The sequence below is a fragment of the Dermacentor silvarum genome, chromosome 11 (genome assembly GCF_013339745.2).
Source record: "Dermacentor silvarum isolate Dsil-2018 chromosome 11, BIME_Dsil_1.4, whole genome shotgun sequence".
NCBI lineage: Eukaryota > Metazoa > Arthropoda > Arachnida > Ixodida > Ixodidae > Dermacentor > Dermacentor silvarum.
Genome location: NC_051164.1, coordinates 9,435,905 through 9,451,640, shown reverse-complemented (window position 1 = coordinate 9,451,640; position 15,736 = coordinate 9,435,905). Strand labels below are relative to the sequence as shown.

The window sequence follows — 15,736 nt, the reverse complement described above, 5'->3', positions numbered from 1 at the left end:
GATACGGCGAGCTAAACGACGTGACGCTGTCTTGCTTCTTTGTCACAGATGCTTGCAGTTTTGGTGCAGCACAGTCCACAGAAAATGTCAGCAGATGTTCACCAGTCTGCTGAGGAGGCCACGTGATGAGACTGTCGAGGAAGATATCCTTGTCATCCGGCTGCTTCCCTAAGGAACGGACATAGCAGTCGTTCTGCGACACCACCAAAGGCGTGTCCTTCTTGAGCTTCGTGCACTGAAAAAGACGGAAGTTGCGGTTTCGCGTGTACACAGCCTCGTCACAGAAAAGCACTTCCTTGCCGCTTTTGTTAAGCACGAGAGGGTTTGCCCGGGAAGCCCTGGAAGCAGCCAAGGCAGACTTTGGCGCCACAGAACCTTTCTTCATTTTCTCGCACACAAGGTGAACAAAGGCACCGGCTTCGCGATTGTTTCGAAACATGCGCATTCTCTGAAAAATGAGGTGGCAGCTGAATTTCTTCGGGGTGCTGGAATCCAGCCAGAGGACATCGTCTCGACTGCAGCGGTCCCCGAAAAGATCTTCCCACTCGCGGCACACTGCGTCGACAAAGTGCTCGACCATGGCGACGCCGTCTCTGCCTGGATTAGGCTTGCACTCAAATTCGAGGTCGAAGTAGAGCTTGCATGGTGCATCTTCCGCAATCACTTCGTACATGCAGCGATCCGAAGGCCGGCGCATTTTCAGCACGTCCCACAGGTAGAGTGGATGGGTCACCAGGTACCCACGCTTCCCAGGAACATCGCTCTCTCGAAGCTCGTAGGAGAATACCCGGACGTCATCGTCCAGAGTGCGAGCAATGGTAAGTGCTTGGGCTTGCGTAGGTAATAACTTCCAGACAACAGTTGGTCCAAGGAGGCTGCTGCGGAAGTTGACCTTGGCAGGTTCCTCACGCAATTTTTTCGATGCCCGCTCGACTCTCTCGACGAGAGGGCTTCGCCTGTGGCTCTCGCCATAAAAAGAATTCTTCGGGGTTGAAGGGCACTCGAAGGCGCACATTCCTAGAATTACCGGCTTTGCTGTGAACTAAACAACATACGTGTACAGTCCAAGTACACACAGACTTCATCTGACAAATGAGATGGACGGAATAGGACAATCCAAGTCAGCTAATAAGCGTACAAAACGCAGACACTGTTCTCTGGTTCACATGCAATCAAGCCTTCATGCCTTATCTTCTTTTGGCAAAACAGGTGCACCCATCACCCCCAGTTCGAGACTGCAGTCACCCGCTCGCAGTGAAAAACGAACAGCGGGACAATTGGGCCTCCCTAGTGGATGCTTTGCTGCTGGGCGACTGTTCTGCCTATTTTCTTCACTCTGGTCTTTGACTATTGAACACTCATCATGGACGCCAGATGTAGGCTTCCGCCACACAACAAAAATATTTCTCTTCATGGACTGTCTGGCTTGCACGTCCAGATGTGGCTGCACCAGAAAGACAAAATGGAACATGCACATGAAGCCACTATTCCTAATTGTAAAAATAATTGTGAACAGAGGTTACTTTTGTGATAAGCATCATAGTCTTCACACAGGCGAAACGAAAGTTGATGCTAAATTTTGGCTTATCAGAAACATTATCCTGGATAGCTGCATATATTTAACTAACCGTAAACAGTTTACTAAAATACAGGCAATACTTGGGCTGTATCGCTGTAATAGAGTTTAGCATACACGGTATCGTCTTCTGGATTGCAAAGTTAGTGGAGGCGGCAGGATTGGTGTGCAGAGCTCAACCAAACAAACATTGATCTGTTATTGCAGTTAACCAAGTGTATGTTACTTCTCTGCTGGTGAAAATTTTCGGCAGCAGTGTCATCGTGAACAGTTTGGCTTTTCAAGTTTTTTCGACAACAGTGTTCAAGGAGCACGATAACGTGTTTAAAGGCATTGTGGTTAGACGAAGCACCCCAAGATGTCACTACAGGCATTCACTAACCCGGCATTATGTAAACACCATTGGCATATAACGGAATATAGAACACGTACTTCAAGGTCCTGGGTTCCCTGCTGTTCTTGTATATTAATGATATCGTAAGGACTAGAGACTGTCCTACTAACATACGTTTATTTACAGATTGTGTTTTGTACTGCAAGATCTGCAATGTTCAAGCGGAACTTCTGCCTTAACATACATGCGTAGTGCAAGACATGGGGAATGATAACCCATGAAAAAGTGTCCGTGTCATGCGTAAAAAACTCACCAATAATTACGATACTCCCTAATGCGAATTTTGAGCACAGCTGTTTGGGTGTTTTGAACTCGCAATATATTATGGCAATGAATTCGATTCTGAACGACAGAGTCCTCTTGGCCGCGGCGCTGAGCCTCTGCTCGGGCAGCTTGTTTAGCAGCAGTGGCAGACAAAGCATTTGCACCGGTTGGGTCACTCACTGTTCAGAAAGAATGTGGGAGCACGGGAACGCGTGGCTCGCACGGAGCGCATTCTCCAGCGCTGGTGGTGCAGGCGAAGTAGCGGATGGGCAGTGGGTCCGAAGCCCATGCCAGCGCTCTGCTTTCGCGCTCGCCACATGTCTGGTCGCTGCCGGCACTCTACTTTCCTCCTCACCCTTTGCCATGCTCTTCTCCACACGTTGTCTTTGCTATCGCCATCTTTCATCTCCCGCGGCGCTCCACATTCGCTTTCATCCTTCACTGTGCTCGTTCGCTCAGTTACGAGGAACGACGACGACGCTCTCTGCAGAACGGGCGCCTAACAGCTGCGCTCTAAAGAAAAATATCTTAAGGGCCCTGTACACTTAGGGGTGGCCCAAGAAATATTTCATCATCCTATATTTATGTCCACTGCAGGACGAAGGCCTCTCCCTGCGATCTCCAACTACCTCTGTCTTGTGCTAGCAGATTCCAACTTGCGCATGCGAATTTCCTAACTTCATCACTCCACCTAGTTTTCTGCCGTCCTCAACTGCGCTTCCCTTCTTTTGGTATCCATTCTGTAACCCTAATGGTACACCGGTTATCCATCCTACGCATTACATGGCCTGCCCAGATCCACTTTTTCCACTTAATGTCATCTAGAATCTCCATTAGTTCTCTGATCCGCACCGCTCTCTTGTGTCTTAACGTTAGGCCTAACATTTTTCGTTCCATCGCTCTTTGTACGGTCCTTAACTTGTTCTCGAGGTTCTTTATTTCTCCAAGTTTCTCCCCATATGTTAGCACCGGTAGAATGCAATGATTGAACATTTTTTCTTTTCAACGACACTGGTAATCTCCCAGTCAGGATTTGGTAATGCCTGCCGTATGCACTCCAGCCCAATTTTATTCTATAAATTTTTCTCATGATCAGGGTCCCCTGCGAGTATTTAACCTAGATAAATGTACTCCTTTACAGACTCTAGAGGCTGACTGGCGATCCTGAATTCTTGTTCCCTTCAATGCTATTGAAGATTATCTTTGTCTTCTGCATATTAATCTTCAACCCCACTCTTACACTTTCTTGGTTAAGGTCCTCAGTCATTTGCTGTAATTCGTCCCCATTGTTGCTGAATAGGACAATGTCATCTGCAAACCAAAGGTTGCCGAGATATTCGCCGTTGATTCTCACTCCTAAGCCTTCAAAGTTGCTTTAATACTTCTTCTAAGCATGCAGCGAATAGCATTAGAGAGATTGTGTCTCCTTGCCCGACCCCTTTCTTGATAAGTAACTTTCTACTTTTCTTGTGGAGAACCAATGTTGCTGTGCAATCCTTGTAGATATTTGCCAATATGTTCACATATGAATCCTGTACTCCTTGGCTGCGTAATGCCTCTATGACCGCTGGTATCTCTACTGAATCAAATGCTCTTTCATAATCTATGAAAGCCATATAGAGAGGTTGATTGCACTCCGCAGATTTCTCTATTACCTAGTTGATGACATGGATATGATCCACCGTAGAATATCTCTTCCTGAAGCCAGCCTGTTGGTTGGCTGAAGTCAAGTGTTGCCCTGATTCTATTTAAAATTACCTTGGTGAATATTTTATACAATACTGAGAGCAAGCTAGTGGGTCTATAATTCTTCAATTCTTTAACGTTTCCCTTGTTGTGGATGAGTACAATATTGGCGTTCTTCCAGCTTTCTGGTACACTTGAAGTCTTGAGGCATTGCATATAAAGGGCCTCAAGCTTTTTAAGTATGATATCTCATCCATCCTTGATTAAATTGACTGTTATTCCATCATCTCCAGATGCTTTTCCCCTGGTCATTTCTTTCAAGGCCGTTCTAACTTCATCGCTAGTTATAGAAGGGGCCTCTGTATCCTGTTCATCACTGCTTCGAATGAAAGTAGCTCGGCTGCTCTGGGAACTGTACAGGTCAGTATAGGATCCTTCCGCTGATTTTACTATGTCATCGAAAATTGCTGATGATATTACCCTGCTTATTTTTCAGTGCATACATTTTGCCTTGTCCTATGCCTAGTTTTCTTACTGATTTCATGCTGTGACCATATTTTACTGCTTCGTCAATCTTTTCTACGTTATAATTTCGGATATCACATTACATTCTTCTTGTTAATCAGTTTCAACAGTTCAGCGAATTCTATCTGATCTCTCGAGTTTGACACTTTCATGTTTTGCCATTCCTTTATTAGGTCCTTTGTTACTTGGGAGAGCTTACCTACTGGTTGCCTTGGTGCCCTACCTCCTGCTTCTGAGACCATCCTAGTTACGGTTTCATTAATTACCTCTATGTTGTCTTTATCTTCCTGTTCTAAAGCTGCATATTTGTTTCCGAGCACCAGCCTGAATTGGTCTGTTTTTACCCTTACTGCGTCTACCTTGGCCTGTTTCTTCATGACTAACTTTATTCTTTCTCTCTTCAAATTGAGAGAAATCCTAGACTATGGTCACTGCACTTTACCCTACCTAACACTTCTACATCCTGCACTATGCTGGGATGAAATCTATTTCATTCCTTGTTTCTCCATTAGGGCTTTTCCAGGTCCACTTCCTGTTGCTGCGCTTCCTGAAGAAGGTATTCATTATTCGGAGCCTTTTCCTTTCCGCGAATCCTACCAACATAGCTTCTCTAGTGTTCCTAGAATCGATGCCGTAGTTGCCAATTGCTTGCTCACCAGCCTGCTTTTTCCCTACTTTTCCATTGAAGTCGTCCATGACTACAGTATACTGAGTTTGCACCTTTCTCACTGCTAATTCAACATCTTCATAAAACTGTTCTATTTCTTCATCAGCGTGACTGGAGGTTGGGGCGTAGGCTTGTACAACCTTCATTCTATAACTCCTATTCAGCTTTATTATGACTGCTACCCTCTCATTAATGCACCAGTGTTGCCCGCTATATCCTTATGGACTAGAAATCCTACTCTGAATTCTCTCCTATCTGGAAGACCTTAGTAGCAGAGGACATGGCCGTTAGTCAGCACTGTATAAGCCTCACCAGTTCTTCTCACCTCACTAAGGTCAATAATATCCCAGGCAATGCCTGATAATTCTTCAAATAGTCCTGCTAAGCTAGCCTCACTCGAGAGGGTGCGCGTGTTGAACGTTGCCAGGTTCAGTTTCCATTGGCGGCCTGTCCGGACCCAGAGATTCTTAGCACGCTCTGCCGCGTAGCAGGTCTGACCGCCGCCTTGGTCAGGTGCTCCGCAGCCACTGGGGACTGAGGGCCATGGGTTAATTGTCGGAGTCATGAGGCAGGTAGTGGCCGAATACTGCACCAGGGAGGCCAATTCCTGTTCTGGTGAGGGAGTGACTTTGTTGAAGCTTAGTGCGCCTTCCTAATTTGGTTGCATCTCGACTTGTATAGCCCCACTAGCTTTCGGCGATATTATTTTTTGCCGGTGTCAGGTGCCACTCCATGCGTGAAAATGTAGCGGACTGGAGGAGGATTCGGACTTACCACCTTCAGATTATTAAACTATAAAAAAAGAAAAAAAATTGAACAGAACATTACCCCAAATAAATGGTCATTGAAATATTATATGCGGCACAAGCGCCATGAACTGTCTGTTCGTACTCTACATCCGTTATTAACGCATGTAGTAGTGCCACTGAGAGCCTTGTTGACTTCACGATTGTACTATCAGACTCGCTCTCACTTTGCGGTCAAAACTCTTGCGTGCGACTCCCGCATTGAAAAAAAAAAAAAAAAACTTGCCCAAATTACGCATTCAAGACTACAAGAAGATTCGCGCTTTTTTATACTTCCACCCACTAAATGAAACTCAAATGCTGCTGTCGTCTAAATACACGTACAAGACACACACAGCCTTAGACATAACCTTACATAATACGTTGAAGAGAAATCTGTAGAGCATACCATTACTAAAAGCGATCCGCACAGTCCGTTTCTAATATTTAGGGGTGGCCCAACTGAAATTTGGGAATAGGCCAACTTTAAATTTGAGGGTGGGCTAGCTTGAAAAATTTGGGGTGGGCCAATTGAAATTTGGGAAAGAAAAGCAAAACCAAAGAGCTGAGCTAACGAATGCTTATACATTGGCCGACAATTCTCAGAATTTCTGTATAATTTGTTTTTTTTTTCCCAAATGTCCCGCTTCCCACTGCCACCGCGTTAGAATAAACAGCAGCTGTGCCATCTCGCAGAAATGCCAGGAAATTTGCATGATGATGATAGCGTGACGCACGTACAGCGCACCAATTTCCCGTGAAGCCCGGCATAAAACACGTTCCTGTTAATCAGTAGTCGATGTTTGTATCACTGGCGGCGGAGGCGTGCTCAAGCCGAGTGATCGGCACAGCAGGGAGCTTACTGGCAGGCTCCTCGCCATTAGGGAGTCCGGTGTTCTAGTAAACGCAAGCGGACTGGGCGTTTTACTGGATGAGCAGAGGCACAAACGTGAACGGCCTGCACGATGCAGCCACCTGGTGGCGCAGGGCTCAACCAGACAAACACAACTAATATTGCAGTGATCAAACTTTACTTTGCCGCTGGTGTAAATTTTAGGCACCAACACAATTACGCCACTGTCAAAAATTTACACCAGCAGCAAAGTAGAATACACTTGGTTACTGCAATATTAACTCTGTGTTTGCCCGGTTGAGCTCTGCTCCACCAGGTGGCTGCATCTTGCAAGCTGTTCTTGTTCGTGGCTCCGCTCATCTGGAAAAACACCCAGTCCGCTTGCGTTTACCCGAATATCGGACGCGCTAAATCTCTATTGTGCCGGCCGTTAAGCCCAAACCGCATGACAGCAACTTTGTGCGCGACGGCTTCGAGCGACGAAATAGGCTGTCACGCGAACAGATCACTCGTTCTTTTTGCTCGATCGCTCGGTTCTGGAAATTTAGAATCTGAGATGGAGAGAGGTCGGTAGCGATCATCGTATTGACATCGTGGTAGGGTGACGAAGCTGAATTAGAGCATGCGACGATAGGGCTGACAGAGGCAGAAATAGCGGGCGCGAGCGAAGATATCTGGCACTCGTGCACAGGTGTCAGACGGGCCACCGTTAGGTTGCAGGGAAGAATATGTGCAAGAAATCCAAAGTTGAGGACAGGAAGCCAAGTAGAATTATCCACAATGCTGGCAACGATACTTGGGAGAGCGACGCCATACTGCAGAATGACGTCCGACAAGCAGAGAGACAATGTAGTCGAGCGTTAAAAAGTACAGTAGTAGCAGCTTAATGTGGCAACCGGGCTAATTCAGCAGCACACAGGAACGGATGGTGGATGGATGAACAACTTTAATAACGGATGATGTGCATCAGAAACGCGGTTGCTGTCAGAAAGAAGGTCCAACTGAACGACACCTGTCTATTAGGGCAGAATGTGTTGAAAGAAAGTCCAGCCCCAAAATCAGGTCATGCGGACAGCGCTCTAACACAATAAATAAGACGGTGGATTGATGGCCGGCAATCGTTACTCGTGCTGTACACATGCCGACAACCGGTGGTGTACTGCCGTCGGCAACGCGTACTGTGCACGTTAAGGCAGGCACGAGGACCTTTCCGAGTCTTTTGAGAAAGGCGGCAGTCATTACAAGAAGGTGAATGGCAACAGAACAAACAAGGGGAGAACATACCTCTTTGTATAGTATGTCTTCCACACAGCTGATTGCAAATGCAAGGACATCTGAGCTCGCTTTGCCCATTTGGTAAAAAAAGGGGGAGAGGCTCTACTGGACAGCAAAGAGAACACCTTGCAAATGGCCTTATAGTACTTGGACCTGCTACGGAACACGATGGTGACAGGGTCCTGCATGCTGGTAATTCTTTATATATTAAAATTCATTATATTTTGATTTAACTCTACATATTGTACAGTTAAGACACTCAAAGCACGATAGCGGCTAGCACAGTTGGCGATAATCCAAATCTGTTTTTTCAAGGAAAAACAGCCAGCTTTGATGTACAGACGGCTCACAAGCAGACACCTTCACGTGGGCATCCTCACCCTCTTCTGCTCTCACCCTCACGTGGTGGGATGAGGGACAGGCAGACATTGTGAGGCTAAATGAGGAAGATGCAATTCATATTGTCACGTAGTGACGGTGAAGAACGACGCAGTGTACAAACTGTGAATTACAAATTTAACTCTTTATTGGGCAAACTTGTGCCCAGCAGCACTGAAGCACAATGATAGCGGCAAGCAAAGTTGGCAATCGTCAATAATCTGATCAAGCACATCAGTTCTAATACGCGACTCGTCAAAGGAACCAGCGTAATCGCTGGTGCTCGCCTTCCTTCCAGAAAATACAACACGATTCACATTGCGCTACAATCTGATTACACAAGGTTCAGCGAGAACATAGACGACAGGTAGAAGCAACGATAACATTAGAGAACCTTCCGATACATGCAGGCGCATCCTGCACCAAGCAATTTCGCAGAAACTTTTTTTAGCAACAAGGCGCAAACCCCTGACAGAGAACTGGAAGTGGGATTCACCCCAAACCACCGATTGCTTCGTTTGGAATTTGTACAGACAGCTCTTGTCACATATAAACCATAGGTGTGCATTTCATTTGCTTTACATCACATGTGTGACACCACTTCAACCGGAGATCTTGCATCGGTCTGTCTCCTCTGCCCGAGCTTTAAAGAGAAAACGAGTCGCGCGCCTAACTACTTCTACCTCGTCACAAGTTCCTGCTCTAAACCAGAAAATGATGCTTACAGCCTGTCATTCATGTTAGCCAAAGACATTTAGCCAGAAACTTCATACTCACTACCAAAGCTTGGCCAAAACAAAATTTTTAACAGCGAAGCCGCCAGTCATAATTTGTGGTGCATATCAAGAAACTACCCAGAAAGAAACTTTCTTGCCGAGGCGGGATTCAAACCCGCGTACCCCCGTTCCCAAGGCAAGGGTCGTAACCGCTAGGCTATACGGCCACGCTTGCAGAACGGGCATTTATGCGAACCATATGATTGCGTTCGAGCGTTGTCGTCTTCGTCCACAGCTGGCGCGTTCGTACGCTCGTGCTCTGCGAGGTGAAGAGGTGTCGCGCGCAATGAGAGCGAGAGAGAGAGAGAGAGACGCATTCACGGAGCGGGTCTCCTGGAACTCGGTGTCGGCACGGTGTCGGTGTTGCAAGCTGCACTATGCAACGTGCAGTGACGGCCGTAAGTCCGAGACGCGCAAAAAGAAATTATCATCATCATGAATAATAAGATAAAATGTTCGCGCGCACTTCTGGAAAATGCTGGGCTACGATTGCCCAGCTTCGCTGTTTCAAGCGTTGCATGGCCGAGTGCAAGGTTTTTCTTCTTTTTTCTGGTATGTTGCCTATATGCAACATTCATCAATAAAGGGTTAATGCGACTCCAGTTAATTCGATTTTTCAGTCAATTTGATCTCGGCCAAATATCCCAGCCGGTGCCCATGCACATCTAAGGGCCCAAACTTTCGGTATTTCAATCCTAAAATCGGCCTTCGCCGGATTCGAACTTGACCAGTCAGCACGCACGCACCCGGCCGCTACGGTGACCCCTTTAGTGGCAACGTCTGCCTCGGCGGTACTTTGGGGAGAGTGAATGTATTTAACATGCGTCATCTTTCATTAAATGCCTATTTCGGCCTGCCCTAGGAAGGCGCCGAATTGTAGGGGCAGAAACTGGGAGGTTGACAAAGAAGCTCGAGAACAAGTTAAAGGGCCCCTAAACCACCCAGAGGTTGAAATTTAGTTGTGGTGTTGCAGTTGTGCACGAGTCTACAACGAACACATAGCCGCGAGAATTTTTCGAAATGGTGCTGTAATAGCGGAGTTACACGTGTTTGATGATCGAAACACGGCCCTCGCTCGTTTCGCTCTTTCCTTCGCTACTCTCCTCGTCGGCTGGTCTCCTCCTCGCCGAGTGCTCCTCCAAATGTCACGTGACATTCCTCGTCGCCAACGCACTTCAGGTTAAGCCACGTCCGCGCTAGCGGCAAATATGCCGACGGCGAACCAACCTCCAGTGTCAGAGAACGTCCGCCGCGCGAGAGGTGTCCAGAGTATACGGCAGTTCAGCTGGCGCACTGCCCGCTGCATAATCGACAACGGGCCAATCGACGACGAAAACATCGGTGTAGCTTCTGTTCCAAGCAAAATTATTTCCGCTAGATAAAGTGATGCATAAATTGTACATTTTATGAAAAACAATATCTGCTGTCAAACGTTTAACATGAACAAGAGCTCCGATACTTGTCGAGCTCAGCTGCAGCGCAAGGCTACCAACGGGAGACGACCGGCTCGGCTGTGCTCGCATCGCAGCGGATGGCGCTCCTAATATCAGCATATTTTTCTTCCTTGTGTACAATTATTGCGAAGAGCGACAACAACGATAAGAAAATATTGTGGCTCATGAGCATCGGTAATTCATTCCGAAGCGATGTCTGCTTTAGCTTTGAAGGGAACCGGAAGAGGCCTAGCGGCGATATTGGCGCCGTCGAGCGATCAGCAGCGGTGAGGCAAATGAGTCCCGGTCTCATCCTCTCTACGTACGGCAAGGAAATCTCGCCGTTCGCGAGCAGAACCGCTGTTGAAAGGCGGCCCGCGGATGGCAAACGGCGTGCGGCGAGTTACCGTGCCGGTAATGTGGACGGGCCGACTCAGCGCTTCTCGGCTACCCGCTGTTGCTGCCGTGCCGGTCCGTGCTCATGTTCAACACCTACCGGGAGCTTCGGGAGGCTCACTTGACGAATCAATACACCCGCTTGGCGCAGACCCCCCCCGTTAGGCAGACGACTCCTAGATCGCCTACACATCAGTCATGAGTTCCACACGCAGGAGCGGGTACAAGTACGCGAACACTAGAAATACGCGATCCATGTTCGACCCCTCCCCACCAATATGTCCCATGAGTCACACACTCGTCGCCGGGAGACGCGGGCTCTTGTCCTCCGACGCCACTACGGCTCCAAACAATGCATATTTTACACGGACATCGCCGGCCCTTACCCAGGTTGGTATACTGCCGCCGTAGTCCACCAAGACAGGCAGGTGGATGGTCTCTCCTTCCGTGCACCCAATGCTACCCATGCTGAAGAGGTGGCCATAGCCCTAGCTATCTCACATGACACTTCCAAAACCATCATATCTGACTCCAGAGGAGCCTGTCGAAATTTCCAGCTGGGATGGATCTCACCCCTAGCTGCTCAAATTCTTCGACCTTGTCCGCGGGTAGGTGACCCCCCTCTCCCCACTCACTAATCTGGACCCCCGGCCATCAGGAACTCACAGGCAATGCGGCAGCCCACGCTGGGGATTGCCTCCATCATAGACTTCCTTGCTGATCCGTCATCGCAGCCAACCACTCGTGCGTCGCGCTGTCAAGCTCGCCATTTCTCCATTCGCGACGACCTGCTTCACCGATGCAATTACACCTCTGACGGACGCCAGTGGTTATTAGTAGTACCTGGGAGCCTCCGTTCAGAAATCTGCGCATCGTTCCACTCTGATCTACAGTGTGCACACTCGGGACTTTTTAAAACCTACCAGCGCCTCCGACAACGCTACTACTGGCGAGGAATGTACAACTACATTCAGAAGTTCGTTCGCTCATGCCCCGTCTGCCAGCGTCGGAAATCTTCACCCCAGCTCTCGCCAGCTGGTTTGCAGCCTCTACCCTGCCCTAACCGGCCGTTCGGTCGCGTTGGAATCGATCTGTATGGACCACTTCCTTTGACATCAGCTGGTAACCGCTGGGCGATTGTTGCAGTCGATCACCTCACACGATACGCCGAAACGGCTGCCCTTCCGGCAGCAACAGCGCGCAACGTTGCCACATTCCTGCTTTGCGGCATGGTCCACCTGAAGAACTGCTCAGCGATCGCGGACGCGTCTTCCTGTCAGAGGTAGTTGAAGTCATCCTCAAAGAGTGCCACGTTGTTCATCGCACAACTACGGTGTACCACCGTCAAACGAATGGCCTCATGGAACGCTTCAACCGTACGCTCGGTGATATGCTTTCAATGTACGTCGCCTCCGACCACACGAACTTGGACGGCTTCCTACCCTTCGTAACCTACATGTATAACACCGCTACGCAGACCACCACTGGGTTTTCACCCTATTTCTTACTGTATGGTCGGCACCCTTCGCACACCATCGACACAATTCTGCCGTATCGGCCGGATGCATCCGAGTTCGTGCCTATTTCTGCCACGGTCAGACATGCAGAAGAGTGCCGCGACCTCGCTTGGGCATTTACTACCAAAGATCAAGAGCGCCAGAGGAGCACTCGCAGTGACGCCACTTTCACGCTCACCTTCAATCCGGGAGCGCTCGTGTGGCTCTCAGTCCCTTTGACTGCCCTTGGCCTCTCATCAAAACTGGTTCTGGTTCCGAATTATGAAGGCCCTTATCGTGTCATTGAACGTGCATCTCCTGTGAACTATGTAATAGTACCAGTAGAGCCATCTTCAGACATGCGCTGCCATGGACGAGACATTGTCCATGTCGACCGTCTAAAGCCTTACTACGACCCGCTCATAGTGATGAACTGTTAGGTTGCCGGACGGCTCCCTTATCGCTCCCGGGGGTGATTGTAGCAAAGAAGAGACGCTAGTAGGTTGAGCGCTCTTGATCGGCAACGGCTCTCATGCTTGAAAGCTGTTACTGCGCTGACCGTTGACGTTGCGCTGCTCCAAGCTCTGTCGAATAAACACCTTTAGACATGGAATACCAGCCCGGCGACCGTGTGTGGGTTTGGACCACAATACGCCCAACAAGGACTTTTCAACTTTCATTTCCGACTTTTCAAGATCATCCGACGTATTGGTGCATTGGACTATGAGGTCGTGCCAGACGGCATTTCGCAATAACTGCAGTGCTGCGTGGTGCCTCTTAAACCTTTCTACGCCTGCTGACGAACTTCAGGACAGTGCTTCTTTTTTTTTTCTTTGCTACTTTATTGTTTCCTGCTTTTGTTTTGAATTGCAGCATCGGGACAATGCTCTTTAAGAGGGGGGCATTGACACGTGTACTTATTTATCTCTTTCTGGCGACCACTTTTCACCAGGTAACAAATGATATCATCGTTATCGGTTGGCACAGGATGCGCCTACATGTATCGGAAGTTTCGCTAATGTTATCGTTGCTTCTACCTGTCGTCTATGTTCTCGCTGAACTTTGTGTAATCAGATTGTAGCGCAATGTGAATCGTGTTGTATTTTCTGGAAGGAACACGAGCACCAGCGATTATGCTGGTACCTTTGACGAGTCGCGTATTAGAACTGATGCGCTTGATCAGATTATTGACGATTGCCAACTTTGCTCGCCGCTATCATTGTGCTTCAGTGTTACTTACGCTGCTGGGCACAAGTTTGCCCAATAAAGAGTTAAATTTGTAATTCACAGTTTCGACACTGCGTCGTTCTTCACCGTCACTACAACGTGACAATATGAATTGCATCTTCCTCATTTAGCCTCACAATGTCTGCCTGTCCCTCATCTCACCACGTGAGGGTGAGAGCAGAAGAGGGTGAGGATGCCCACTTGAAGGTGTCTGCTTGTGAGCCGTCTAGCTGGGTACATCAAAGCTGGCTGTTTTTCCTTGGAAAAACAAAATCTTGAAATGTCGTACCATTTTAGAAAAGCGAGGGCTACTTTGTATTTTTGCATTCCAGCTATCAACTTTCCATCACAGCTTTTAATTTATGTTGAAATATTATAGGACATCCAGCAACAATGAAGAAACTACTGAAACTGGCACAATATTAATGGCACAATTTCCAGCAATCCACTATCATTATCAGTTAGCGACATTTAGCTAAATATGCCATTTAGGGCGATGGCTGGCAACAGTGTTGAGATGTAAACCCTGCAGTGGAGCCGGACGACAGCTCACGCGATGCATGAGCCACCACAGCCGTCGATCATGCATTATCAAAGCCAGGACAGCTAACTATAGTAGAAATGTGCCTTCACCTGTTCAGTCACTGCAAGACTTGGTGCACGATTCAAAGCTGCCCCTGACAGCTACTGCCGCTGCAGCAACAAGTTGGCCGCAGATGCTCTCGCTTGAGACTTCCTCCAGCGAAGAGTGGCTCAGCTCGTCATCCTGTAGTGACTCCTGGGGGCCCTCTGTTCGGAAGAGAGACAGTTTCCTTCTCGAATATTGTTGCCGAAGGAGATGGTAAAGTCAAGGAGCACACAAGTGTCGTCATGTTCTTTCACTCTGCCTCCTTGATTGTGAGAGTAATTAAAGGTGAAATGAGTTCATCCACCCAATCGTAGCAATTGCTACAAAGGAAACCCATGCGGGTTCCTCGAAAGAAAAGCCTCGCAGCTGAAGAAAAATTCATCCTGGTCCGGGGCTCGAACCCGGGACCACCACCTTTCCAGGGCAGCCGCTCTATCATCTGAGCTAACCAGGTGGCTAGCAGATGGCAAGGCGAAGTCAAATTTATCAACAACTCGAAGCAAGGGAAAGTGACGTAATAGTTCAGCAGAATCCCGCTAGGTGGAGAGGAGAGAAGTAATTAAAGGGAAAATTAGACACTTTGCTTTGAGTTGTCGATAAATTCGACTTCGGTGTCACTATAGGGTGTCAATATCATCACGAACAGAGCTTTATTAATCAAGACATTGAGGTAAATGCAAGACACGTTTAGAGACTCCCCCGGAATATTCAAGTGCTATCCTGATGACGAAGGCACTACTCATAATTTTGTCAGTAGTACTCAACCACTCGTAATAAAGAGGTCATTGTATTGCATTACTTAACAAAAGAAGATACTACTTGTCCAGTTGTATTTTATTTTTCGAAAAAACTACTCATTGACGTTACTCTATACAACGACGCAGGCAGTTGAAAGGTTTTGTTTTCTCCACTCAGCATTCATCTCAAGAGAGAGACCATGCTACGAATTTCTTGGCATGATATGTAGTGTATTAAATTATGTATTAAATAATGGTTCCTTACCGAGAACTATTGCTGGATAAACAGAGATATGTTACCTGTGAGCTAGTGGAAAGTGCTTTTTCCTTTCAGCACTCTGCTTCCCGACACTCCAGTGAGACGTACTACACGTAGGAGGTTCCTCACTAGTCAATAAATAATTGTGTGTGCTGCACGTGTGACCTATTCTGATACATCATCGTCAAGATTCTGTTACAGTAGACTTCCGTTAATTCTACACGGGTTCATTCGATTCTGACTAAAGGTCCCGGCCAGCGCCTATGCATTTCTACGGGCCCAAACTTTTGTTAATTCGATCCTAAAAGTGGCCTTCGCCGGATGATTCGAACTTGGCCAGTCAGCACACACATGCCTGACCTCTATGGTGACCCCAATAGC

General features: G+C 47.8%; 2 protein-coding genes across 3 annotated transcripts in view; both read right to left on the bottom strand.

Annotated features, from left to right (window-relative positions):
• The window catches only part of LOC119433630 (uncharacterized), a 41,966-nt gene extending 40,951 nt beyond the window's left edge, over window positions 1-1,015 (bottom strand). The window contains exon 1 of the mRNA XM_037700887.2: window positions 6-1,015. Coding sequence (XP_037556815.1) covers window positions 6-1,015 — 1,010 coding nt within the window. The remainder of the gene's footprint in view (window positions 1-5) is intronic.
• Window positions 1,016-1,315: 300 nt separating this feature from the next.
• LOC119433831 (uncharacterized) overlaps window positions 1,316-15,736 on the bottom strand; it is an 85,782-nt gene continuing 71,361 nt past the window's right edge. For both annotated transcript variants that reach the window (XM_037701093.2, XM_049658962.1), the window contains 2 exons: window positions 14,365-14,520; window positions 1,316-1,444 (listed from right to left, as the gene is read on the bottom strand). In XM_037701093.2, coding sequence (XP_037557021.1) covers window positions 14,369-14,520 — 152 coding nt within the window. In that variant the 3' untranslated portion in view covers window positions 1,316-1,444; window positions 14,365-14,368. The remainder of the gene's footprint in view (window positions 1,445-14,364; window positions 14,521-15,736) is intronic.